General features: G+C 38.3%; 1 protein-coding gene across 1 annotated transcript; it reads left to right on the top strand.

Annotated features, from left to right (window-relative positions):
• Positions 1-923: 923 nt before the first annotated feature.
• Positions 924-26,696, top strand: ints6l (integrator complex subunit 6 like). Its single transcript, XM_033974327.2, has 18 exons — positions 924-1,249; positions 1,366-1,443; positions 10,224-10,373; positions 12,317-12,406; positions 12,806-12,989; positions 13,416-13,544; positions 15,539-15,699; positions 16,139-16,291; positions 16,770-16,902; positions 17,908-18,002; positions 19,689-19,799; positions 20,591-20,806; positions 21,478-21,604; positions 22,172-22,314; positions 22,415-22,619; positions 23,012-23,386; positions 23,495-23,588; positions 24,282-26,696. Exons 1-18 carry the CDS (start codon positions 1,139-1,141, stop codon positions 24,397-24,399), a joined length of 2,673 nt encoding a protein of 890 aa, XP_033830218.1. The 5' UTR covers positions 924-1,138; the 3' UTR covers positions 24,400-26,696.
• The last annotated feature ends 299 nt before the right edge of the window (positions 26,697-26,995 follow it).

Genomic DNA, 26,995 nt, shown 5'->3' on the forward strand with positions numbered 1-26,995 from the left:
GTTTTCGACAGTCTTTTGGTCGTAAATTAAATAAATTACGAATATATTAAGCACGCCATAGGATGCATGAGTGTTGTCGCCTACATTAACGTGTAATACCTGCTTATAACCAGCTAGGACGATTTAAAACAGCGTAGCAAAGCACTTTCCCACGATTATAGCCTTAGCCTACTACAGCTTAAATATCTTATAAATGATTCGCTTTATTAAGTTTTAGAAGTATATTTGCTGATATATTGGTTGCGTGACGTCTCGTTTGTCACGAAACAGCAAATATACCCAGTAGATCAATAGTTTTCTGTATGGAATCTATGCTTTAATGTGCCAGCAGCTTTTGTCCTATGCTGCACGAGGTCATGGGACAGCCTGGAAACTCTCTCACTCAATAACTGTTTCATAAATCTAGATCTGGATCGTATTACACCGCCATGATTTCAACCCTTTATTATTAAAACAGTTAGGCAACATTACATATTTCAGTATACCAGATCAAGATATGATAGGCTTTTATGTAAATAGTGTAGGCTACAAGTAGGTTTAGTTGTAGATGCATAACACAAATACGTTTGGTTACTATCAATGTGTAAATATATGGTCTTCATCTGTTATTCCAGCATGAAAAATGTATGAAAATACTAAATATAAGCTTGAGGTTTAATGATAAAATATGGAAATAATAGATATGTGGGAAAATATAATGTAATTAAGCATTTAAAACAAATGAAGCAACATAGCAACGCAAATATACATGATAATTACTTGTTTTGAAAGGTATAGCTGAGAGGGAAATTGACACAGAGACGTTGCACCTTGTGGATTTCCTCCACACAATGGTTTAACCGCGGCTTACACGCCTTTTTATATAACGGGACTCTTTTTGCAGCCAATCCGGGCCGAGCAGGACAAACGAGGCGGTGCTTCCCGTGAGGAGCAGCAGAAGTTGAACACAGAGATCCCGAAGCCGAGCTCAGTCAGAGGGGCAGACAGCGAGAGGGCGCATCCAGGGCGGCCCTTTGCTGGACTGGGGGGGCTTCTTATCATAAATACACATGTGGAAACTGTTTAGCCGCATCATAGGTCATGTGTAGATAACAGATATTTTAGAAAAGCATACAAACGCGGCTCTGCTATTACCAAAATGCCTATTTTACTTTTCCTGTTAGACACGTCCGCCTCTATGAATCAGCGCACTTATTTGGGCACGACGTATCTGGACATTGCTAAAGGCGCGGTTGAGGTCTTTATGAAGGTAAAGAATGATTTTTCCCGGATTTTTTCCAGCAAGAATATACCTTTTGGAAGATTAGGGTTCCTTGGGCAAAACGGTCGAAATTAATATGTAATTTTGGTTTTCTTTTTTGACAGCTGCGTGCCCGAGACCCGGCTAGTAGAGGCGACAGGTACATGCTAGTTACATTCGATGATCCCCCGTACGGAGTGAAGGTAACCTAGCAACTCATACATGTTTTCTTTGGACAGTCCGTAGCTATTTTTCAACTTGTTAGACTTTATTATCCATGTAGCAAGTAGCCAGTCGGGCTCCCGATGGTGAAAAACAGCATATTTTTCGCCCAAGCAGCGCAGCCTCCGACCTCACAGCGGACATTTTGCTTTTGTGTTGAGAAAACTCTCGGGCGTTGAGATGGAGGCGGAGAAATGTATTATCACATGCGTTTTTCACCAGCGTGCATTTTGATTGGCCAAATCTCCCATCAATCACAATTCACCCCGCCACTCATGTCATTACTGCATTCTGATTGGTCGAAACGTGCTGAAAGTTACTGAGTCTCTTGATCGTGGGATTTTTTCATATTGACATAAGTTTGCTTGAAGAAAAGTGATGTTATTTATATGGTAATCATCAACCATAGCGATTCCATAAGCTTTATAGCCTGGGATATTAAAACTACCCCGCATATTTTGCTCAATGTATATAAAAATGCCAACCACTTGCAAATCACCACATTCACTACTAATCTATTAACTTGTTTTACGACCTGGCACACGTCTCATTCCCTCTACTTCCGAAGCACAATAAAACACTGCCCCAAAGTGCACACATGAACCGCTCTGATGTCCTTGTTTCTAGGGGAGCAGGTTGTAGTAAAATATGTGCTTGTCACAGCAGAGTCTATAAGCCACATCTAATGCTATTATGGTAAGTAACATAGCAGTTTCATTCAGATTAGTAACTCTTGCATTGACATTTCATAAATCTACTCAATTTATTTATGTTATGTTTGCATGCCAAATACTTACATGCATGTTATAGACTACTAGTCAATATTAATGCATATACATTAATTGGTTAAGCAGTTTTATGTGGTCTACCAGGATGTAATCATGCAAGGATATCTTATGAAAAACAATACTATGGGGGCGTCCTACATTTTCTCAAGAGCCCGCCCTCTGTTGGTAAAATTCTGTCAGTGCTGCTGGCTATAAAAATCCTCTAATCCACTGCTAGTCCTACACTTGACACATCCTAGATCTCACAACCTGCATTGTCTAAAATAGGTGTCCTAAAATTGAATAGCCTGGATTTTTAAAAATGTGTTTCTAGTGGTAGTGTAGATGTGGGAGCAATATGTGGGAGCAACAGCAATATCATTCATCAAAAAATGAATGATATTGCTGTTGATGTTTTAAAGATATACAAATATCGAGTATATTGTGTCTAATTAAATGATTGAAAATTACCTCAAAATAGACAGAAACATCTATATGCAATCTTCCTAACAAGGGTATAAAGTTATATTTATCCCCTTTGTGGTTCATTTTTAACCTGGCTCACGCCAGATTGACATGTGTAGCACTCCCATACGAAAATACGGAGCATCATGACGATTATTTGAGTTTGATTGGTCGAAGCATCACAAACGGAACAAGATGAAAAATCTAACTTTTCTTACATCTAGTTGAAAGAAAAGCACAGACATCTTCTCTGTCCACAAATGCACAAAGTGCTTACCTTTGGCATGTTTTTCACAGCCAAAATATTCTGTATTGACACTAAAATATCCTGAAGTACGACTGTCAGTGTTGTCATATTTGTTTTGGTTCGCACAATCTTCAATGCTTTGTAATTGGTCCGCCAAACCTGTTAACCTTACAGCAGGTGCACACCAAGATGGATTCTTGTTAGTTTCTGAACTCTCTTTCTGAACAAATATCGCGAGAATCCATCTGGCTTTCCAAGGTTATGGTCAATTCACATTTTGTGCAATACTTACACCTCAAGCAAGACATTTACAGGCAGATTTTAGGGCATTCCTGATATCATTATTGAATATCAAGATAAATTTTTGTCCATATTCTGTGCTGTATTCTGTGTTGTAACTTTATACTATGCAAGTTGAGAGCTCATTTGCATAGCAGTTTGAATGCTTCTAGTGTAAGAACATGAAACCGTCTGTTCGCCAAAGTAATGAATATTGTCAATGGTGTTAAGTTGTATGGTAAGGCAATGCTAAAGTGGATATTCTTGGTATTTATGTCAGGAAATATGATATGATTTTGTCGAGTTAGCAGCTGTAGCAACATAGACATAAAACACCTACCGGTATTATGGTTGGCCTAATGGCTATAATTGGTCACTTGTTACAGCTATATTTTTTTAATATTATACTAAATCTCTATTAGGACAGAACAAGTGAATAAGTTAAATCATTAGTTATTATTATAGCACATTGAGGACATATTGTTGAGTCTTTATTAATGCATTGATAAGCTATATGTTAAATCTGTTTACAAATTACTTAGTAGTACAACCTTAAGATGTCAGTGTAATCCTTCATACATCCAGTAGTTTCAAATGTAGTCATCTGGACTTGGTTTTAAGGTGGAAACTTAACAGTCACAGCCTGGTCCAAGCTGAATTATTATCAAGTACATATAAGGTAATACTTTGTGGAAACTCTTAGCTTCTTGAAATGGTATTTACAGTTCAAAACATAAATGGTTGGCTCACATTTGCTTAGGTAATATTTGTCATTCTAAGCCAGTGAGGTCAGATTTTCAACGTCATTCACATACCAACCAGACCAAAACATTCAGAGGTACCAGTTGTTAAAACCTGTCTCCATAGCCTTTTGGGATTACCCTCATTACCATATGCAGAGGTTTATGTTTCACACAAGAAAGATTATAAAATGTTATCTTGAGTTACTGAATGTGGAGAAATAACTTTAGGGCTAAGACAATGATAATGAAGCAATACATTTTTTTCCACACATTATCAATCAGAATTTTAGATGAGATTTTATCTGGGCTTATTATAAACAAAATGGCTTTCAATATTAATTTCCTGAACATATTAATACAGAATAAACAATACAGACTTAATCATTTTCATTCAATACAAATAATAGTCAAATTTGTTCTTCTGAAGTCTGAACTCTGCTCCAAACCACACGTTTTTACTGACAAAGAAAAAACTGTGGACTTCTCACTTAAAAAGCCTCAATCATTGATGATTAGAAATGACTGAAACCTCAGCCTCACTTAAAATGTGATCAACTTTATACCCTTATTTAAAAGATACACTGCATGTTTGTTTTTATTTTTAATCAGCTTTTTTCAGCCTTCTATATAGTTTGTATATATTATTATGTATTATTATTTTGCATATACTGTATCCAACAATTGCAATATTATACATGTTTCCATACCGCTGTAGGTTTATTCCTTTTTTTTAAATCAAAATCAAGATGGTTTTGAGTTTTTGACTTTCTTTTGATGCATTTATCCATTGACCTTGTATAGTTTTAAACCTAATTATCTCCAAACATAGCCTGGTACAAAACCTGTATCTCTTTATTTGAAATGCATCTGAGCATATTCTGTATTCTGGTCTCATTAGAATAATCTTTCTGTCTATTGTTTGTGTTTGGCTCCTGCGTGCACCTGCTTCAAGGCTTTGTACTGATTATGATGAAAGACAAAAGTTAATGGAGCTGCTCTGATTGCAGTTTCAGTGGTAATAAAATGTTGATGCAGTGAAAGAGAAACGGAGAGAGAAAGAGAGGGAGGGGAAGAGAAGAGAAGGAGGGAGAGATAGACAAGAGAGGAGAGGAGGATTAGAGAGAGAAGAGAGAGTGCCAGAGGAAGAGTGAGGCAAGAAGAGAAAGGAGAGGGGGAAAAAGGGAGTGGAGGGAAAAGATGGGGGGGAGAAGGGGAAAGAGACAGAGAGAGAGGGAAGGAGAAACAATGATAGGAGAGAGAGAGTAAAAGAGAGGGAGAGAGACAGAAGGAGAACGAAGGAAGGAAAAAAGAAAGGAGAGAGATGAGAGGAAAAGTCACAGGAGAGTCAGGAGAGAAAGGAAAAGATGAGAGGGAGGAGAGAACTCAAGAAAGAGGAAGGGTGAGAGAGTGAGTAAGGATGAGATAGAGAGGAAAGGTGGCAGAGGAAAGAGCGAGAAGAGGTGAGAATGAGAGAAATAGAGGAAGGAAGTGAGGAGAGAGTGCACGAGAAGGAGAGACAGAGAAAGAAGAGAGAAGGGTAAAAAGGTGTAGTGGAGTAAAATGAAAGTGAGAGAGGAAAGAAAGTGCAGTAAAGAGTAGGAGAGGGAGAGAGAAGGAGAGAGCAATAGATTGAGGCGGTAAGAGGAGAGGGGAGTAATAGAGCGGAGAGACAAGGGGAGGGAAGAGAAAGAGATAGAAACAGACTGGAGCAGGCAGAGAAATGAGAGAGTGAGAAGAGATTGGTATGGTATGGTATGCTTTTATTTGAAACAGGGACAGTGCACAACATTACATTGACCTTAGAAAAAGAAGGAGAGATGTTTGGTGCCAGGTTGTAGCATAAATGCTAATTTCCACCTGTAGTCCCTGGACAGGCTGATGTTTAGTAAATAAGTTTGGTGTAGATGGATGAGAAACCTGTACATCTATGATACATACATCAAATACAGCACATCTCACATTCAAATACGACATTTCTAAAAACATTCAGCTCACACACACACTTCCATACCAAATTATTCACACACAAACATTCAGTTTCAAATATGCAAATACTCTTCTTTCACACACATTCACTAATGAGTGCAAATTTGCTTTGATATTAGCCATTCCTTTGTCACCTGTGCAAACTTTTGAAAACTTGTGCATGTTATAATCTCATTTGGCAAACTATTCCACTGACTCACAGCAACGATCGAGAAAGCCGATTTAGCAAAAGAAGTCCTACGTTTTGGAACGCTGCACTCTCCTCTAGAGGTCGCCCTAGTGACTCGAGTTGTTTTTTCTGAGCTCAGTGAGACAAACCTTCTTAGAGGAGGACAAGCAATACCAAGATTCAAGTTGTGTTGGAGGAAATACAAATATTGTGTTGTCAATTATTAGCATATGTTGTGCTTTAGACTTGACAGATCTAAAGTAAAGGCTGTGGTCTAGTTATACTTCAATGCTATAGCCACTGCAGTATGTCATTTTATGTTTTACTATCTGGTAGCATTTAGCATTGGCCCTATCTCGCAATATAAAGCTGCAGTGCCTGTATACACAGTGAGTAACTATGAGTTGTTTGGTTAAGAGTAACTTTTTTAAGCTATAATATAAGCTATAAAAGAAGGGTTCTTTTCTTTTTTGATAGGGAATAGGGACAGTAACTTGTAATGTAATGGACTTGTAATTACAGTGTAAATTATTGCAAATTATAGGCAGGTGAGAAGACGATAACAATACAATAAAAAAGAGGCAGCACAGAACAGTAAAGAGGAAAAAGAAAGAAAAAAGAAACTAATATTGTTTAGAAACCTGACAAATCACCTCTCATTGTTTTCAATAGCTGACCAAGTGTTGGGAAGAATATCTCCAATGCCACTATGATGAACATGGTTGGAAGACTCTATCCAGTCCGCCCATTCACTATTTCTCAATAACAAACATAAAGAGACTTACGTAGGCAACACAGAACACTAGTTTATTTGAACAAGATAGTCCCAAGAAGATCACCTTTGTGTCTTAAATTTAAGGCAACAGATGGGACCTATTTACACTGTCTGTGGACTTGTCCAAAAATCTCTAAATTCTGGTTATGTTAAACTGAAGAAATAAACTGTGTATTCAAATGTAAACTTTGTAAGGATCTGGGTCAGTTTCTGTTGGAGCTGCCACCTGTCTAACAAACTGCCAGACAGTAAGTAAATTGAAATTGTTGGGTAAATTATTATTTGTGCTATTTAATTGGATGAACGAAAAGCCACCGACTGTCACCCAGTGGTATAAAGACATTTTTTAGAGTTTTACCCATGGAAAGACTAAAAAATTGTGACATTATACAGAGAGGTACAGGCTTGATGCAATGGCGGGCTTTAAGTTTGTCTATTTGATCAAGTCAGTGGGTGCTACTTAACCAGGTGATGGTTGTGTAATGATTGCATTTGGTTTGTGCTCAGACTGCTCTGTGGTTTGCAAAATTTATAGCAAATATGTACTGTTGTGTCCTTGTGCAAGACACTCACCAATGAGTTATGCTGCTGTCCCTTATACCTGGTCAGACTGTGGAATGTGTTTTGAGTTAATATTCTGTTCTAGCCTACGGACGGATATTGCTTTTGTGAATCTGACTTGAATCTAATTATAAAGTGGCCACAGATATTTTTGAAGTGTTGTCTCGGTCTCAATTTCTTCTAACCAACCAATTGAACCAACTCACAACAAATTTGTTTAAAGTAAGGATAGTACATTTGTGTTGCTTTAGTTTTTCTGGTTTTGGTCTGGTTTGATCTACAACACATGAGATTTTGTTTTTATCTTGCTGTCGTAGTGATATTCCTATACATGGTATCATTTTCTATTTCAAGGGTACATGTTCAACCCCTCAAGGTAACATTATTATGGGCAATGCATGCTGTTGATTTGTCCTTTCGGAAGAAACATGTGTGAATCAAGGTGGCCATGACAATATTAGGTCAACCATGAAAATAAATAATTTCTCACTAGTGTAGTATCATGCTACTAAAATTTCAAACTCGATTTTTATACTACGGAATAGAGTCGATACTCAATACCAATTCCAGTGCCACAGTGATAATAAAAAACACTCTTTCTTTAGACAATAGAATGTGATTTTCAACATTAAATCGTTTTATATTGCCTGTGGTCTTTTATTTGTGTAATCCCTTTGTTGTCCAGATAGGTTTATAGTAGTCCATGGGCTTATAGTAGTCTGTTTGGTCTTATAACAATACTTGTTCTGATACAACTCAAAATTATTCTAAAACTATTCAGGAAAGCTAAAATTTTGTCTTTTCAATGTGATCTTTTGCACTACTGATAGTTGCTCAGATAAGTATCTAGTTTCAATATTAGTTTTAGTATCGATTAGTGTCTGATTTTTGTATAGTTTTGACAGCCCTAGTCCAATTTCAACATCATCTTCCTCTCTGTTATTGTGGGCCTAATAATTACCATAAAACTGTAGCTCTCCCCTGTCTCTGCTGTTGTAGCAGCTCATAGAGTTAGATTTATCATTCTTTTTGTTTGAACAGTGTAAAAGCCTGTTCCTGTTTACAGAGCGCTCTCTTGTGATTGGATAAAATACAATGGGAATAGTATACATTTACAAAGAAAAAAGTAGACATTGTCTTTATAATATAAACGTATAAACGTTATAATATTCTACTCTCTTCCAGCACATAATGTAAAAAAAATATCACTGCTACAATTTAATATTTTCAATACCATTAAACATCCAAAACACTTGTATAATCAAAAAGTTAAAGTCATATTGTCAAAGCACACATGAGTGTATCTTTGTCACATTGACTTACATTCATTTCCTGGAGACTGATCCTAATCTTAACCACAGTTACTACCTGTCTAACCTTAACCTAAACTAGTGTTGTCACTTTACTAAAATTTCAAACTTGACTTTGATACTTAAGTATAGGCTTGATAATCAATACCAAAATGATAATTTAAAAGCTCTTTTTTAGACAGTATTGTCATTTTCAACACAAAATAATAGTGTTTGTTTATTGTACTATGTGGTCTCACACTAGTTCTGACGAAACTCAAGATGAAACTATTCAGGAAAGGTGATTTTTTTTTTTTTAAATTTTATTCAGCATCGATACTTGCTTTAATAAGTATGTAGTTTCGATACAAGTTTTAGTATTGATTAGTATCTGATTTTCAAGAGACCTCATTTATATCCCCATAAGGTAGGCAGGCCTTCATGAATTGGGTTTGTACAGATTTCAGTCCCCACATTGTGATAAATACATTTAATACAGTAGTCCCCATGCAAGCCCTGTGTCAAAGCCTATGACACAGGCCTCTGTTCCTACCTTAACGTATAGATCTTGCTCCTTCCCTTGGCCCCTCCCTTTCCTAAAGGCTCTGTAAGCTCAGGTCAACCTTAGATTAGCTGCCACAGTCCTTTGCAAAGACATCTGACCTCCTCACACATCCTCTTGTGGGCTGTCCCTGCACAGATAGAAACGGGACGAGCAAGGCAGGGAGAGGGGAGTAAGAAAGAGAGAACGAGAAAGAATGACAGGGTGGTTTGGGATCAGAAAAGAAAGCTAATATAGGTATTGGTAAATTTGGGGGAATTTTTCATATACCGTTTCAGTCTGATATTTTAAAATTACCCAGTATTAAACATCAATCTTCTATCTCATTCACAGTTTGCATCTGATTAGTCTTTTTAAACAAACTAGTGAGTTAAAACGAGAAAAGCAAAGATACCATATGTTTATACAATCATTATAAATACACACATCACATCAAATTAGATACAGACAAACTCAAGTATAGTTGTGAGGTTTGAAATAGCACAGATTCACCAACAGAGGTCTCTAAAGTAACTCAAAACATGATACACATGTTGCACTATTAATACAACAAAACAAAATTACAGTTTGACTTATTGTTCCTGAAGCAAAATCAGTTTTGATATTTGCACATTATAATATAATAACACCAATTAAAACCATAGACACCTTAGCACAATAGCATTAATACTTAAAGGTGCAACTATGTAGCTTTTCTGGTGGGGGTCCCTGTCTTGGGGTGGGTTTGAGCTATCAGAGGTTTGTTGTTTTCATCAGGCTGAACTGGCTTAAATTAATATTCAATAAATGTCTTGGTAAAGTCTGAAATTCTCTCTCCCTCTTTCCCTTCTCTCTCTGTCTCTCTTTCCAAACCCCCTCCATCTGCGGTTATCTTCCTTACTCTTCCCTTCTTTCCATTCCCTCCCTCTCTGGTTCCAGGCGGGTTGGAAGGAGAACCACGCGACGTTCATGTGTGAGCTGAAGAACCTGCAGGCATCTGGGCTCACGACTCTGGGACATGCCCTCCGCACAGCCTTTGACCTCCTCAACCTCAACCGCCTCGTGTCCGGCATCGACAACTATGGACAGGTAACAAACTACAACTCTGCACAAGTGTGACAAGAAGGTTTTTATTTTTCAGCAGTTATCATGGTGACGGAATTGGCAACACTGGCAAACACAGTCAAATTAGTTTTTAGTCTGAAAACTGAAGTCAAAATACAGAATGGATTTAAACAACACATTTTCAGGAGCCTGTAATCAGTGTGCTGTTTCATGGTCCCATTTAGGTGTTTGATTTTCTACAGTTGAAAATGACAGTATAAAAAAGATCAACTTATATGTTCCAGCTAAGTCCATTCTGTATAGTCAGATTCTGTTAAAATAAAGGTCATAAACACTTCATTTTAACAATATTCATATTGGCTGGCTATAACTGTACCAGGGTTAGCCAACATTGATATTTTTATATGTACTCCCTGGACAGATCTTAAAATGGTCCAAAAAGAGCAACAGTGAATTGGCTACTGTTCATTTTAGATGTTGCTTTAATGGGAATATTTGGGCTTGAGTGAAAAAATGCTAAATAATGTGCTATGTTATGTAACATTGATACATTGCGACTACAGAATTAATTCATTTTCATTGCATTTATGTTTTTGACCATCTATGTTAGCAGGCAAAGTAGTTCAACCAGTCTTATTCAATGCCTATCTCACATGTACATATTGTGGGGAGTTAGACTATAACATGAATAGCACAATTTTTTAATTGCATCTAACGTGAGTCCATTTCCTCTCAGCAATCTGTTTTAAAGGGGAGGTGAATGGGTCCTTTAAGTATTGATGAGTTCAGACTTGTGTAAATCTACTTTATCTGCTCCTCTGTCAGTGTTTAAGTCACTGCTGCTTCACTGAGCTCAAAGTCGATGTCCTCAGAGAAACAAGAAGAAAACCAATGAGCCGTGTCAGTGTAGTGTAAAAGAAAATCTACTTTGCAAGATCCAGTTGTGAGTGCCTAATGACTCTAAAGGTGCACTATGTAACTGGCAGTGTTGTTGCTTTGCATGAAATGTTCCACTGTATGGGATTAAACTGATCTTGCATTTATTCAATTATAGGTATTTTTATTGCTAAAGAAATCTTGAGAAGCATACATACTTCAGTGGAGAGGTTCACATTACAAGGAAAGCAACATCTCATGGAGACAAGCAGGTCTCAGCCTTTACTAAGTTCCCTAGTTCACCATTAGCTGGAGGGGTAGTTATAAGGAAGAGTAGTATTTGTTTTTAATTATTTATTTAACTAGCTACATTGATTCTCATTTACAAGGACAAGCTGGCCTCCTGCTGGACTCTGTGAAATTCACAGCACACAGATGGTTATGTATTGTAGGGTGACCTTAGCATCTGTTCAGGGTCCAGCAACAACACTTGAATAATAGCTACTAGACTAATACTGACTGGTACATTTATAGAAATGTTAATCAGTGTACTTTGGCTCTTGCCTGGGATTCAGAATACACACTTCTTCAATACTTCACATTGAAGATGTGAGTCTCATCAGTGAATCTCTCCGTTTTCAAATGGGCATGATTGACACGTGGATTAGCCAATCAGAGACACGTGTGGTCTGTCCGTATCAGGAAAAAAGAAGAAAAAAATATCACAGAGGGCTGAAAAACATCGGCAAATAAATAAGCAAAGCACTAAACTCTATTAATCTAAAGTGAGATAAATTTGATTTTATCTGTAAATCCTAGGTGACCAATGAGCTCCTTCATTTCACATGTGTCACAGAAAAGAACAAATCTGATTGAACGATCACATTTGACCGGGCTTGAGACGCAACAGAGGGTGTGGGGACCAGACTGATATCACTCTGTATAAAAAATACAGAGAGACATCATTCTCAATTTGCCAGGCAACTTTGGCCCTGTTAAATAAACAAATATAAATAAACAGCACTTCCACTGAGCCACATATCAGCATAGTACTGTACTGAACATTTGCTGTTGTTCCTGTCTCTGTTCAGGGCCGTAACCCGTTCTTCCTGGAGCCGTCCATCATCATCACCATCACTGATGGCAACAAGCTCACCCATAGCTCCGGGGTCCCAGATGAGGTGAGGGGGTCCACTGGTGTCCCTTCTATAGTCTCAATCTCTGGTGTCATTTTTTATGGTGGCCTTTAAACACAATTACATTCAGTGACTTACAGAACGCTGTCAGAACTGAAGAAGCTACTTGAATGATTGGCGAAACATATTTACTCTTAAAAACATTTGTCCAGTTGACAAAATTACAAGTTTTAATGAAGACTAGTGTAGAACTTTTTTCCGAAAATGCTGCGCAACTTAACAGTTTTTGTTCATGAAATGTTCTATATAAATATCTTTGACACTTGGACGACTTGAGAGATTACACATACATGTTTTATTATTTTGTGGGGAAAAACATGATCAAACTTCAGTCTTCCTCTTTCTCCTCCCTGTGTAACTTATCTCTCCTGTATTGCCCCATAGTTGCACCTGCCCCTGCACTCCCCCCTGGCAGGCAGTGAGTTGACCAAAGAACCTTTCCGATGGGACCAGCGCCTGTTTGCTCTGGTGCTGCGGTTGCCGGGGGCAGCAGCTCCGGACTCGGAGCAGCTTGGGAGTGTGCCCAATGACGACTCCGCCATCACGCAGATGTGTGAAGTCACTGGAGGTAGGGTTATTAAAAACATACCCACTTACCCATACTTATAAAGACAGAAACTAGTATCAAAATCAGATGCTTATTTGACCAGTTACTGATGCTATGAATAGTCTTGAACTTTTTCAGAAAACCACATGGTGAAAAAATGTGCCTGAAGAAAACTATTCATTTGAATGTTTTAGAAAATACATCCTATTGTATACAGCTGTGGTTATAATATGGAGATGGTAAGATAATAAAGATATTCCCCATGTAATTTTTAGCCAAAAAAGGCAAAAATAAAACCATGTTTTTACATTTCGGTTTGTATTCCGAGAAAAACATGCATTCTTACTGTAAGCAGGCTTGCATCTCCACAGACCTGACCCTTATTTGTGGGAGTTATTTGAGCTGTTTTATTTAATTTATCATATTTGATTCCCTATCTCGTTCCAGGGCGCTCGTACTCTGTGCTCACTCAGAGGATGTTGAACCAGTGTCTGGAGTCTCTGGTGCAAAAGGTTCAGAGCGGAGTTGTCATCAACTTTGAGAAAACTGGACCTGACCCACCACCACTTGGAGAAGGTGAGGTTTTAAAATACAGAAAAACTTTTACTTTATGTAGTAGGCCTTTTTAGTAGCCTGGATAAAGGAGAAAATATCCTCCTGTGCTTTTATTAAGTGTGCTTTTACTAGTGTTTACTTATGTTGTGTCTTTTTTTTTTTTATTTGATTATTAATAGTAGACAGTTATTTATTCATCATTTGTCAATATGATATCATGAAAATGTAATTTGTAATTTATTTCATGTATTTGGTATGAACGGTGCATATTCAATTGAAACCAGAAGTTTACATACACTATATAAAAAGACACATTTTTCTCACTGTCTGACATGAAACCAGACTAAACCTTTTCTGTTTTAGGTCAGTTGGGATTATCAAAATTATTTCTATTTGCTAAATGCCAGAATAATGAGTTAGACAATTTTTTATTACTTTCTTTAAAGTCAGAAAGATTACATACAGTAAGATTACTATCCCTTTAAACAATTTGGGAAAACCCAGATGATGATGTCATGCCTTTGGAAGCTTCTGCTGAGGTTTATTGTCAATATTTGAGTTCATTAGAGACACACCTGTATGTATTTGAAGGTACACCTGAAACACACTACATCACTACATAACATCATGGGAAAGTTAAACGAAATCAGCCAAGATATCAGGAAGAGAATTGTGGAGTTGTCTGGTTCATCATTGGGTGCAATTTTCTGATGCCTGAAGGTGCCACATTCATCTGTTCAAACAATTATACACAAGTATAAAGACCATGGGAATGTCCAGCCATCATACCTCTCAGGAAGGAGACGGGTTTTGTGTCCCAGAGATGAACTTGCTTTGGTCCAAAATATGCATATCAACCCAAGAACAAAAGCAAAAAGACCTTGTGAAGATGCTGGCTGAAGCTGGTAAGAGTGTGTCATTATCCAAAGTGAAACGACATGACATGGAAGAAGCCCTTACTCCAAAAAAAACATTAGAAAAAACAGATTACAGTTTGCAAATGCACACAGGGACAAAGACCTTAATTTTTGGAGACATATCCTGTGGTCTGAGAAAACTAAAATTGTACCTTATTGAACTGTTTGGCCATAATGAGCATTGTTACGTTTGGAGGAAAAAGGGGGAAGATTGCAAGCCTGAGAACACCATCCCAACTGTGAACTGTGAGGTGGCAGCATCATGTTGTGCTGCAGGAGGGACTGGTGCACTTCACAAAATAGATGGCATCATGACAAAAGAACATTATAAGAAAATACTGAAGCAACATCTCAAAACATCAGCCAGGAAGTTAAAGCTTGGGTGCAAATGGGTCTTCCAAATGGACAATGAAGCATACTGCCAAACTGGTTACAAAGTGGCTTAAGGATACAAATTAATGTTTTGGAATGGCCATCACAAAGCCCTGATCTCAATTCCATTGAAAACCTATTGGCAGAACTGAAAAGCCATGTCTGAGCAAGGCAGCCTTGGCTCAGTTACACCAATTCTGTTGGGAGGAATGGGACAGAATTCCTGTGAACTATTGTTAGAAGCTTGTGGAAGGACATCCAAAACGTTTGACCCAAGTCATACAGTTTAAAGGCAATGGTACTAACTTCTAATGAAATGTATGTAAACTTCTGACTTCAAAGAAAGTAATGAAATATTGTCAAAAAATCCTTCTCTCATTATTCTAACATTTAGAAAGTAGAAAAAAAAATCTGGTAATCTGGTAAATCTGATAAAGATAAAGTTTGGTCTGAGGTCACGTCAAACAGTGAGGAAAAAAGTGTATGTGTATTTTCATATAGTATAAGTAAACTTCTGGTTTCAACTGTATTTGTAATTTCAGTGTAAAATATTATTAATATAGCTGATTATACCAATGGTACTAATTTCCATCTGTTATCCCTAGGCAGGCAGCACCATCAATTTTTCAAAGGCACAGTCTCTAAAAATATTTCTGTTATGAATCAATAAAGTTTTTCAAAGCCTACTGGTCTGTCTCATTCTTTTTATTTTGTATTTTTGTTCAGAAAACTCTGTGGACAGTCGGCCGGTGTCGTCCTTTGCCCCTCAGCCTTGGCACAGCTGTCACAAACTCATCTACGTCCGACCAAACCCAAAGACAGGGGTCCCAGTCGGACACTGGCCCATCCCAGAGTCCTTTTGGCCTGACCAGAACTCCCCCACTCTGGTGAGGCTCTACACACTTTAGTAATGTGTATCTTTTTACAGTATTGACAGAGATGCACAAGATTGCCCAAATAAACTCAATAAAAAATAGTTACATATTTGTAGAGTAAAATTATGACATACTTAGCAATGGAAACAAAAAAAAAATGACTGGACTTCCTTACTTCCCAAATTTTTATTTGTGTAATAAACACCTAACCCAGGACTAAACAAAGCCTAACCATATGTAAGTAGCATCAATGTAGGTCTTAACCAGGGCTAAATCAAGATTAAACAAAGTCTATGACACACCATAGGCAAATATAATATTTAAATATTGACTTAAAACCTGAAATTAAATCACTGTGGGAGTTGGTCATGTGTGTTTATATAGCAAGGAATCATATGAATGTCCCTCACAGTAAACTCTTTATGATTTGACCCTGTCTCTTGTCCTCCAGCCCCCTCGCACTGCTCATCCCGTAGTCCGGTTCTCGTGTGTGGACTGTGAGCCAATGGTGATCGACAAACTGCCCTTTGACAAGTACGAATTGGAGCCGTCTCCTCTGACCCAGTATGTCCTGGAGAGGAAGTCCCCGCACATGTGCTGGCAGGTCAGCCTCGAAGTAACATAACAACTAACAATAACAATACTGTTTTAGTACTAGTCTAGTCCAGGTCCACGATTAGTTTAAGTTTAGTTCCTAATTTTGATGCAATTTACAGCTGTTTTAATTGCAAAAAAACTTGGAAAACATGCATTCTTCAGTGAAGGGGTCACATCTCTATATATTTAACCTGCAACTTGGCCTGGTGGCTTTAGTGTTTGTTTCAGAAAAATTACATAGTGCACCTTTTAATGAACAAGTGTGAAGACTCTTGTAATGCTAAAACACAAACACTTCCCACTCGAGTCTTTAGTTCAATAACTGGTATAATTCTTCCTCTGTACATAATACATACATAGTACATATATTTACTAAGACAGAGAAAAATATAATGGTTTATGTAGTTTCCTCCATGTACGGTATGTGTAATAGTATAGTTTACTGGTATTCTATGTGTATTTTTAATGTCAATTCTTCCCTTCAGGTTTTCGTGGGCAGCAGTAGTAAACAGAGTGACCTGGGACATCCATTTGGTTACCTCAAAGCCAGCACCACTCTCACCTGTGTTAACCTGTTTGTCATGCCTTACAACTACCCTGTTCTCCTCCCACTGCTGGGTAAGAACACACAAAATATACTCCTTTATCAATAGGTCTTAGCTAGGGCTAAACGATTTGGGGAAAATATTTAACTGTGATTTTTTTGACAGACATTACAATTAGATTTGCCATTTATATTTTAACAATAGGGTTCTGTTTAAAGTTCACATTTTAAATGCACCCAGAAGACAAACTGACAAAGACTGAAATATTAAAACAATCTAATACAAGAATCACATTTGAGAACATGTTTGCACAGACCTAAACTGCAGAGTTAGGAGTTTTTATACGGAATAAAACATAATATTTTGTTGTTCATGGAGAAAATTATGGTACTAGTCTTAGCCAAATTTGTTAAACGGCTATCTGGGGCATCAGATTCAAATAAATATCTTTTAATTGCCATTTTAATCAGGCAAACAGCTCTGTTAAGCAATCTATATCTAGGGTACTGGCAAAACAATCATTATATAGCCTAGACGAGTGGTTCCCAAACCTTTCTAGCCATGCAAATAGCCAAATAGCCATACAATTGACCCAGCACTCCTACTGCAAAATAAATACTGGTAACAATTTTGAAGTACCCAATTAAATTTAACAAGCAGTTGAAACTGTTAGAACTTAACTATGTCTCCCTTATCGTAGTCAACATAAACATTGCCACACCAATTAACTAGTTTTACCTAAGGTATTTAATACAGCTTAATATCTTGTGGTTTCAAATTGTGGTTGGTGATAATTACCAACAACATATTGTGCTGTTCCAACTTGCTGTTTGTTAATGAGCCAAGACCAAAAAGAAGCAAATTACAATGATCATTAAAAAGTCATAAAAAAGAACAGATAAGTGGAAAAGTAGTTATGCAAGAAAGACAAAAAACAAGAAATTGGAAACAATTTATTATATTGGAGTCTGTACTATGGGTGCTAGTATTTATAAGAGAATATTAAGCATTTTAAAAAATCGTTTGACTCTAATGTTCTGCTAATTAATATAATAATTTGTCTCTGTTTTTCTTCCAGATGACCTCTTCAAAGTGCACAAATTAAAGCCAAACCTAAAATGGCGTCAGGCCTTTGAGATGTATCTGAAGACCATGCCTCCGTACTATCTCCTGGTAAATTATCATATATTATGTCTTTTACCTTATATTTTGTACTGTATGATTATTTTGATTGTTTAAAAGAATTGTATATAGCTTGCACTCTTATTGTTTTAAAAAGGTACTACAATCACAATTGAACCTGGATTGCCACTGCCTAAATCTGCATATAGAGGACACATACAACTTTTTCTCTTGTTCAATATCCATCCATCCATCCACTTTCTTCCGCTTATCCGGGGCCGGGTCGCGGGAGCAGCAGTCTAAGCAGGGACTCCCAGACTTCCCTCACCCCAGACACGTCCTCCAGCTCCTCCAGTGGGACCCCAAGGCGTTCCCAGAGCAGCTGAGAGACATAGTCCCTCCAGCGTGTCCTGGGTCTTCCCCGGGGCCTCCTCCCGGTGGGACATGCCCAGAACACCTCCCTAGGGAGGCGTCCAGGAGGCATCCTGAGCAGATGCCCGAGCCACCTCAACTGGTTCCTCTCGACGTGTAGGAGCAGCGGCTCTACTCTGTGCTCCTCCTGTGTGACCGAGCTCCTCACCCTATCCCTAAGGGTGCGCCCGGCCACCCTACGGAGGAAACCCATTTCAGCCGCTTGTATCCGCGATCTTGTCCTTTCGGTCATTACCCAGAGCTCATGACCATAGGTGAGGGTAGGAACGTAGATTGACCGGTAAATCGAGAGCTTTCTCTTACGACTCAGCTCCTGCTTTACCACAACGGACCGATACAGTGACCGCATCACTGCAGACGCTGCACCGATCCGCCTGTCAATCTCACGCTCCATCCGTCCCTCACTCGTGAACAAGACCCCGAGATACTTGAACTCCTCCACTTGAGGCAGAGACTCACCACCCACCCGGAGAGGGCAAGCCACCTTTTTCCGGTCGAGAACCATGGCCTCGGATTTGGAGGAACTGATTCTCATCCCAGCCACTTCACACTCGGCTGCAAACCGAGTGCCTGCTGCAGGTCCTGGCTCGATGAAGCCATCAGGACAACATCATCTGCAAACAGCAGAGATGGAATCCTGTGGTTCCCGAACCAGACCCCCTCCGGCCCCTGGCTGCGCCTAGAAAAAATAGAGCTGGTCCAGTGTTCCACGACCGGGACGAAAACCACACTGCTCCTCCTTAATACGAGGTTCGACTATCGGTCGGATTCTCCTCTCCAGTACCCTGGAATAGACCTTACCGGGAAGGCTGAGGAGTGTGATTCCCCTATAGTTGGAACACACCCTCCTGTCCCCCTTCTTATACAGAGGGACCACCACCCCGGTCTGCCAATCCAGTTGCACTGTCCCCGACGCCACGCGATGTATGAATATATGGACAGCATATACTGCAGCAGTAGAGACACTGGCTGCAGGTGATGAGGTTTAGATAGTGAAGATTCAGATCAGAGAGATGCCTGTCAGATTTAAACCAACTGAATTTCCATATTCAAAACCCAACCCCATTCTGTTTACTGATTGGATAATCATCTAGAACTAAAGCACCTAATTATAACATAAGCAACTTGGCTATCATATTCAATGTTTTTGTAATTAATAATAAATCATTATAACATTTGTTTACCAATAAAAGCTACATTTGATTTGAACGTTTGTACCTCGTATATGAGTGACGCAGGTCATGTTTACGAAATTTTAAATCAAAATCTTACAGATCCATTTATGTTTATTTTTTCCTCTTGCAGCCATTGAAAAAGGCCATGCGGATGATGGGAGCTCCGAACCTCATTGCTGATAACTTGGACTGTGGCCTGAGCTATAGTGTCATCTCTTATCTGAAGAAACTCAGCCAACAGGTAAAACAACTTATATGTATTTTTACACTAGAGCTGTAACAACAACTCAGATTGTTATGTAAGAATGAACTACTAAAATAATTGATGTCTAATTTAATCATCAATAATTGTTATTTGGACTATACAATGGCACAAGATGAAAATGCATTTTGTGATTTTAATGAAAAATAATACATCATTCTGTCAAAATCTGGTGGCGTGAAGTATCCATCTGAGTGGTTAAACTAGGCTTAATTTCATGTAAGTTGTTGAGGCATTTAATAAATTGTGCAGTACTGTAAAAAGAAACATACAAGTTTGAATTGGTAGTTTCCATGTATATAACTATATCCTCCAGCTAAGGTAGACCAAGACTAGTTCACAATCTGGAGATGGGTCCATGTTCCTAACAGATTGTCCCAGCAGCACTGAAGGATGAGTCAAATGCAGAGGACAAATAGCCCTAAGTGAAGTTAAGTCTAGATAATGTTGCAATGGCAATTTCAGGATTAGTGTTGTCTCCTACTGTGACAATCTTTAACAAATCTAAAGATAAAACTTGGCATATGGCTCGCATTCCACATTTAAACACTATGTGAAACTAGAAATTGTGTAAGAAAAAACAAGTTAATCTTACATAATGCCTGCTAAAATGGAAATGAAAAGGTTGTTTTGACGGAAGAAGACATACCGGTTTTGCTTTAACATTTGTTTGTCAAAGGGGTATCCTGTAATGCGTTGCGATGTAGTGTCACAATCTGTTTTTCGCAACTGTGAAAAGCACTGTTAAATGATGATTCTTCTGTCTTCAGGCCAAGATGGAGTCGGACCGTCTGATTGTGTCTGTGGGGAAGAAGGCTCCTCAGGAAACAAGGATAAAAGTGAAGAACCACTCCAGCGCTCTGTCTCTGGCTCATCGACGCGACTTTAAACAGCTACTGCAGGGCATCACGGGAGAGGGCCCCCTACGGGTCAACGACATCAACTTCAAGGAGTTTGCAGGCTTTCAGATTGGACTGTTGAACAAGGTGAATGTGTCAAAGTAATCTAGATTTAAAGGTGAGGGCCCAACACTTGTCTCCAGGGAGATGCTTTGCCTGTATGCCATTAAAGTATCTCCATGAAGACAAGCAGGTGACGCTACCAGGCCAAGTTACAGGTCAGATTTGTGGGTAGGCAAGCCCCTTCAGAAAGACTTTTTCCCCAAGGTATTAACTAGCAGTAAAATGCATCTGTAATTGAATTAATGGAACATAGATAGGCTTAATGGCATGGTGTAGAACATTCCATGCAAAGCAATAAGAACTGCATGAGACAAGAAAGTAGCGAATCCCCCTGCTAGAAAAGTTACATTGTGCACCTTTAAGTGTTAGTCGTCTCACATCTTATCCAAGTTCGGTCAAGTTCAAACATTTGAAACCCTATTTGTTGTTCAGTATAGTTTTCATAAAGGGCTCTCAAATTCTAGATCAGGACACAAAACTGTGCTACAAGGGGTTAAAACAAACTCAGTGGGAATGAATGTAATATGATCTGCATCTTATCTTGGCATGGCCACGAACTACAAAACACTTATGCATTGTACTGTCTTTTGGAGGCCAGTCTATACTACCTACACAATTTCGGTGTCGTCAAACTTTCTATTAGTTTTGCCTATTGTTGCTGCTTCTAACATATTTAAATATGTTTTTATTCTCAGGATGTAAAGCCACAAGCATACAGAAATGCTTATGACATCCCAAGGAGAAATCTGTTGGACCAACTCACCCGAATGAGATCAAATCTGCTGCGGACCTCACAGAAACTAATCAGGGGCCAAGACGAAGGTACAGTACACTACAATGTAATATTACTAGTGTTGTTTTTAATTACTTAATGGCTATTAGCTCAGGTAAATGGGAGTGACATAAATTCATCTGTTCATGATTTTTGGAGTGTCCTGAGATATTTTGGCAGTCCAACAGTAATGTGCTAAAATGAGTCTTTGTTAAAGTTTAAATTATCTAAAAACAACTGACTGTTAAGTTACCCACAAATGTGCAAAAATACCTCTTTTTACTGTTATTTGAAAGATGAAAAAAAAGTATTTTATACATTTTCTGCAGCCATTTGAAATTTTATAATTTTTAAATTATCATAAATGATACCCAAACGGTGTATATTTTCAAAGCAACATTCACAATGTTATCAATAATTCAATATATTGTCCACCACTACAAGTAATTACAGCATACATCATGTTTTGATGATAGGATGGTGCTGTAATCATTCAGGCACATTGAATGGAGGTGTCTCCAGAATTAAATCCATCAAGTTAAATTCTAGTCAATGTTAAAGATTCAAAAGTATACATTTTTATAATTGATTATCCAAATATACATATTTCTTTCCAGACTACCTGCACACTATTCCAGTGGCTCAGATGGGGAACTATCAGGAATATTTGAAAATGATGCCATCTCCACTTAGAGAGATCGACCCTGACCAACCCAAACGACTGCATACCTTTGGGAACCCCTTTAAACAGGACAAGAAGGTATTACTTATACCTCGACTACTAGTACTACTACACTGTTTCTACTACTTCTAAACTGAGTTTCTATATCAGATGCTAAAGCTCCGCATTTCTTCTTCAGGGCATGATGATTGACGAGGCAGATGAGTTTGTGGCAGGTCCTCAGAATAAAAAGCGCGTGAACTCCGGAGACTCGATGTCATCCTCTGTGAAAAGGAGGCGGAGCATGTCGCCGTTACTACGGAGACCACTCAGTCCAATAGGGAACACAAACCACATCAAGAGCCCGGCACAGAACCACAACAAACCAGCTCCACCACACAAAGGTAAGATGATAGATATACTTTATAACTACTGCAGTACTGCAGAAGGTGAGGATGGACTCAATGATGGCCACCATCATCTGGGCTGGCAGCTTGGATTTCCTCAGCTGCCCTCAGCAGGAAGTGCATCCTCTTCATGACGGAGCTGATGGTGGTCTCCCACTTGAGGTTCTGGATGATGGTGGTGCAGAGAAAGTGGAAGGAGTCCATGGTGGTGACATGGGTCATGCCTGGAGGTGGAGCAGTTGGCGTACAGGGAGAAAAGCAGGGAAAGTACACAGCCCTGTAAAGATCCTATCATGATGAATTTCTCAGCACTTTCTTTTCTTTTTTTTAATTGTAATTGTTTATTCCCTTACAAACTGCTTACATTATATTAATTTCCTCCTGTTTAGACAATGGCAACAGCGTCCCAGAGAGCAACGGTGAGGTGGGCCCTGAGTGTGGAGAGGTCTGGTCCAATGATATAGAGTCAAATGTGGGAGATAAGATCTCACCAAGTCCAGAAACCAAACCAGGACAAGGGACTACTGTAGACCAAGATGACCCAGAAGTGCCCATGGCAGAGGAGAGGGCAGAGGAAGAGGAGAGCGTGGAAGAGCAGATGAAGGAGGAGAAATATAACTGTGACAGACTGAGTCCACAAAGTAACACGGAGAGCTCAGAGACAGAACCAGAGACACTGCAGACGGTCTATATCCCTCCTCTGGATGGGACCCAGGCCGAACTCAGAAGCAGGGTCATCAAGGAAGTACGAAAACCAGGGAGAAGTGAGTGAAGCATATATACTTATTTGTGCAAAAGCTAAAAGTAAAATCTAACGTTATTTTAGTAGCTTTCATTCTTAGATATTGTTGAATATGTTTTTCGTTCTTTAGATTATGAGGCAATAATGCGGTTACTGCACGAGGTCAAAGGTCCTGTGAACGTCCAGAAATATTTCCTCCTTCACGCCATAAAAGAGGCTGCTAGGTAACCATGAGTTTATGCTATAATACATTTCAAATGCATATTATTCATTACTGCAAGGTTTAAAATTAAACTCATATATAGAAAAAAATATCCAATAATTTTTACCCGGATTTGACTGAATGCATAGTAGAACCAGTTCTTTTGGCATTAGGGCAATGACTAATGATTGATTCAGTATTGTTGAGAGGTAATATTTACAAAAAAACATTGTTGTTTTCATCCAAATTGCTGCCCTGTCTAGGTATCGAAAAAATTACTATAATTTATTGATTATTAACCGATTATTTCAATAATTAAATATTCAGTCCAATTATTCCTAATACATGTTGGATTTTGATTTTATAACAATTTATCAATTATCTACAACTATTATAGACAACAGGTGTGTGCATTATAACACAAGTTTGCTTCTCTAATTAAAATTACAATCATGTATTTAACCCAAAACATGCACAATAGGTAAAGTCCTCCAACTATGATAGTCCTCTTGACCAAGCCTAGCTCAGGATCTGAAGATGAGTCCTTGCTCCTGACCGGTTGCTCCAGCAGTATTGAAGGATGGGTCAAATGCAGACAAATTTCCTTTTGGGGACAATAAAGTGTTAACCTTATAAATACCTATACATTTTTCATATGCTATATAAAACCTAAAATGATATTGTTAAACTGTAACTATGCTCTCTCCTTTTATAGGTTTAAGAAGCGTGTCCTGATTCAGCAGTTGGAGCAGGTTTTATCTGAGTTTGAGGCTCCACTGTCAAACTCTGTCCCATCGCCCCCTTTCCCAAATGAAAATAATGGAAAATTGTGACATAAACCACGCCCTCTGGAATAGTTAGGAACAGTAGTATTTAGTTAAAAATACGTCATTGGCGGAGCGAATGGGACAGGAGCGTTAAATGGACAATTGCGCTGACCCAACTGCTTCTCTGCTCGGTTGCATTACGTGGAATGTCCAGGGTTTATACAAGAGAGACTTTAAATATTGAGGGTTGGGAACCTAAAAGAGGCAAGTGACATTAAGGTAAATTGATGTGCTAATAATAATAACCCTCCCTTAAAAATGTAGTCATAACAGTTTTAAGGTAAAAACACTGCCAAAAATAAAGTCGCCACCTGGATTTAAGAAAATAGGTTGGGGTTGCCGCAGTTGGTCAGGTCTAGGTTCAGCAACAGTCTGTGCTCAAAGAATGAGGTCAGCAGACACCTGAATATACTGAATGACCATGTTATTCCAATGGATTTTTTCTTCCCTGAGAGGACGTGCATATTCCAAGATGACAATGCCAGGATTTATCGGGCTCAAATTGTGAAAGAGTGGTTTAGGGAGCATGAGACATCATTTTCACACATGGATTGTCCACCACAGACTCCAGACCTTAACCCTGTTGAGAATCTTTGGGATGTGCTAGAGAAAGCTTTGCGCAGTGGTCAGACTCTACCATCATCAATGCAAATTATTGGTGACAAATTAATGCAACATTGGATGGAAATAAATCTTGTGGCATTGCAGAAGCTTATCGAAACAATGCCACAGCAAATGTGTACTGTAATCAAAGCTAAAGTTGGTCCAACAAAATATTAGTATGTGACCTTGTTTTTGGTGGCGACCTTTTTTTGGCCAGACAGTGTACTTTAAGCTATGTAAGAAATTGAATGAAACTTGTCTCTATGGAGATATTATAGCTTTACAGTATGGCATTAAACTTAACTAAGCCACAACCAGGCCAAGATACAGGTCAGATCTGCAGATAGGTGGCCCTAGGATTTTTAAGCAATAAAAAATATCTGCTATTGAATATATTGATATGTTTAAGGTAATTTTGTAGAACATTCCAAAGCAATATTATCTCCATGGAGACTAGGAAGTAATCAATACCCCACTAGAAAAATTACATGCCTGTTCCTAGGTCTAAGTCTAGGGTCTGTCTTTGACCAACAACAAAACTCAAATATATTTATTGCTTGCTGTCATTTGATAATATTATTTACTGGTTTATCTTATATTACCTAAAATGTCACTTGCGCTCTTTAGATTCCCAGAACTCTTCATATCAACCATAAACTGTATCAACACGCCTTAAAACATCTGGCTTTATCAGAATTTAAATCTGAAATGAAGACACACTCCAGTTTGGTTCAAAAGGACAACAGTTCTCCAGTTAAAAGAGTGAAGAATATTTAAAACAGAAAACAGCATTCTGTATTTATTTTAAAACGGGCCATTCTTCAGCCGGTCTGAGAAAAGTTAGTGGTCCAACTCATTCACAAATAAAGAAATAATATTTTTAAATGTCAATAGGGATACACTGATGTATCATCCTTGCAAAATTTGATTTTTAATCGAATAATAGCATAGATAAAGAATAACAGTTTAGTTGCAAAGCACATTTAATTGGATACTCTAAAATTATACTCATTATTTTTCCCTTTGTTTTTTGCATCACCACAACTAATCTATGCCAGATGCCCTCCAATTTGTAACTGGCCACATATACAAGTCCATCCATCCATTTTCTTCTGCTTATCTAGGGCAGCAGTCTAAACAGGGACTCTCAAACTTGTCTCACCCTGGGCACTTTTTAAGTACAATACTTTCAGATGTTAATCCTTCAATCAGGTGCTTCTGTCTTGGATTCTGGTTGCTGCTGCACTGCTTCTGACAGGTTTAAGCCCATTTCTGCTGAGGAATAGGTTACATGCACAGAGCTTATTTTTCAATGGGATCAATAAGCTTTAAATCAGTTTAGACATTACAGCACTTACTGTATCTACATAGGCATCAGTGGATCTCTATTGTTAATCGAAATTGTCTATGGACCAGTGTTATAGTATATGAAACTCCCCCAAACACTCCAGTAATAATCTTCAGTTTAGAGTCCAATCTACTGTTTATTCTCTGCTACATTTCTCATAAACCCAGGCATTTTTACAACTGATGTACACAACTTTTTCATGTTCAAATGGAGAAATAGATCATATTTTTGTCAATCCAGAGACTAAGGAATATTTTGAGAGTAAAATATTAATGATACTTTTGTAAAATGTTACATGTGTAAAAGTTGGAAGTTTTATGAGAATATGTTTTGTAATAAAACTGAAAAAAGACAGGTTGGGTGATTGGCTCCTGTTGAAATTGGTTTTGTGTTTCACATTTGATTTATTTGAAAACTGCAAATCCAAACCATACATAGCCTGAAGATACTATATTTTTTTGTGGTCATAACCAAAATTTGGCTGTACACAAAACTTGGATGCACTTTGAAGACTTTAGACACCTCATGGTTAAAAAGTGCAGCTGCAGTTGAGCTGAATAATTATGTTCAAACTTTTCAACCTGGGGACCTAACTTTTTCAGTACTAAGTGACCCAGGGCATAATAACATATACTTTGAAAGGAAACAGAT

This window comes from Periophthalmus magnuspinnatus, chromosome 10 (assembly GCF_009829125.3).
Source record: "Periophthalmus magnuspinnatus isolate fPerMag1 chromosome 10, fPerMag1.2.pri, whole genome shotgun sequence".
Taxonomy (NCBI): domain Eukaryota; kingdom Metazoa; phylum Chordata; class Actinopteri; order Gobiiformes; family Gobiidae; genus Periophthalmus; species Periophthalmus magnuspinnatus.

Excerpts from the sequence above, each read along its gene's own strand:
- ints6l (XM_033974327.2), top strand. The coding sequence starts at position 1,139 with ATGCCTATTTTACTTTTCCTGTTAGACACGTCCGCCTCTATGAATCAG. Across the intron at positions 20,807-21,477 it reads AGATTGGACTGTTGAACAAG|GATGTAAAGCCACAAGCATA; the intron begins GTGAATGTGTCA and ends TTTTATTCTCAG. Across the intron at positions 21,605-22,171 it reads AATCAGGGGCCAAGACGAAG|ACTACCTGCACACTATTCCA; the intron begins GTACAGTACACT and ends ATTTCTTTCCAG.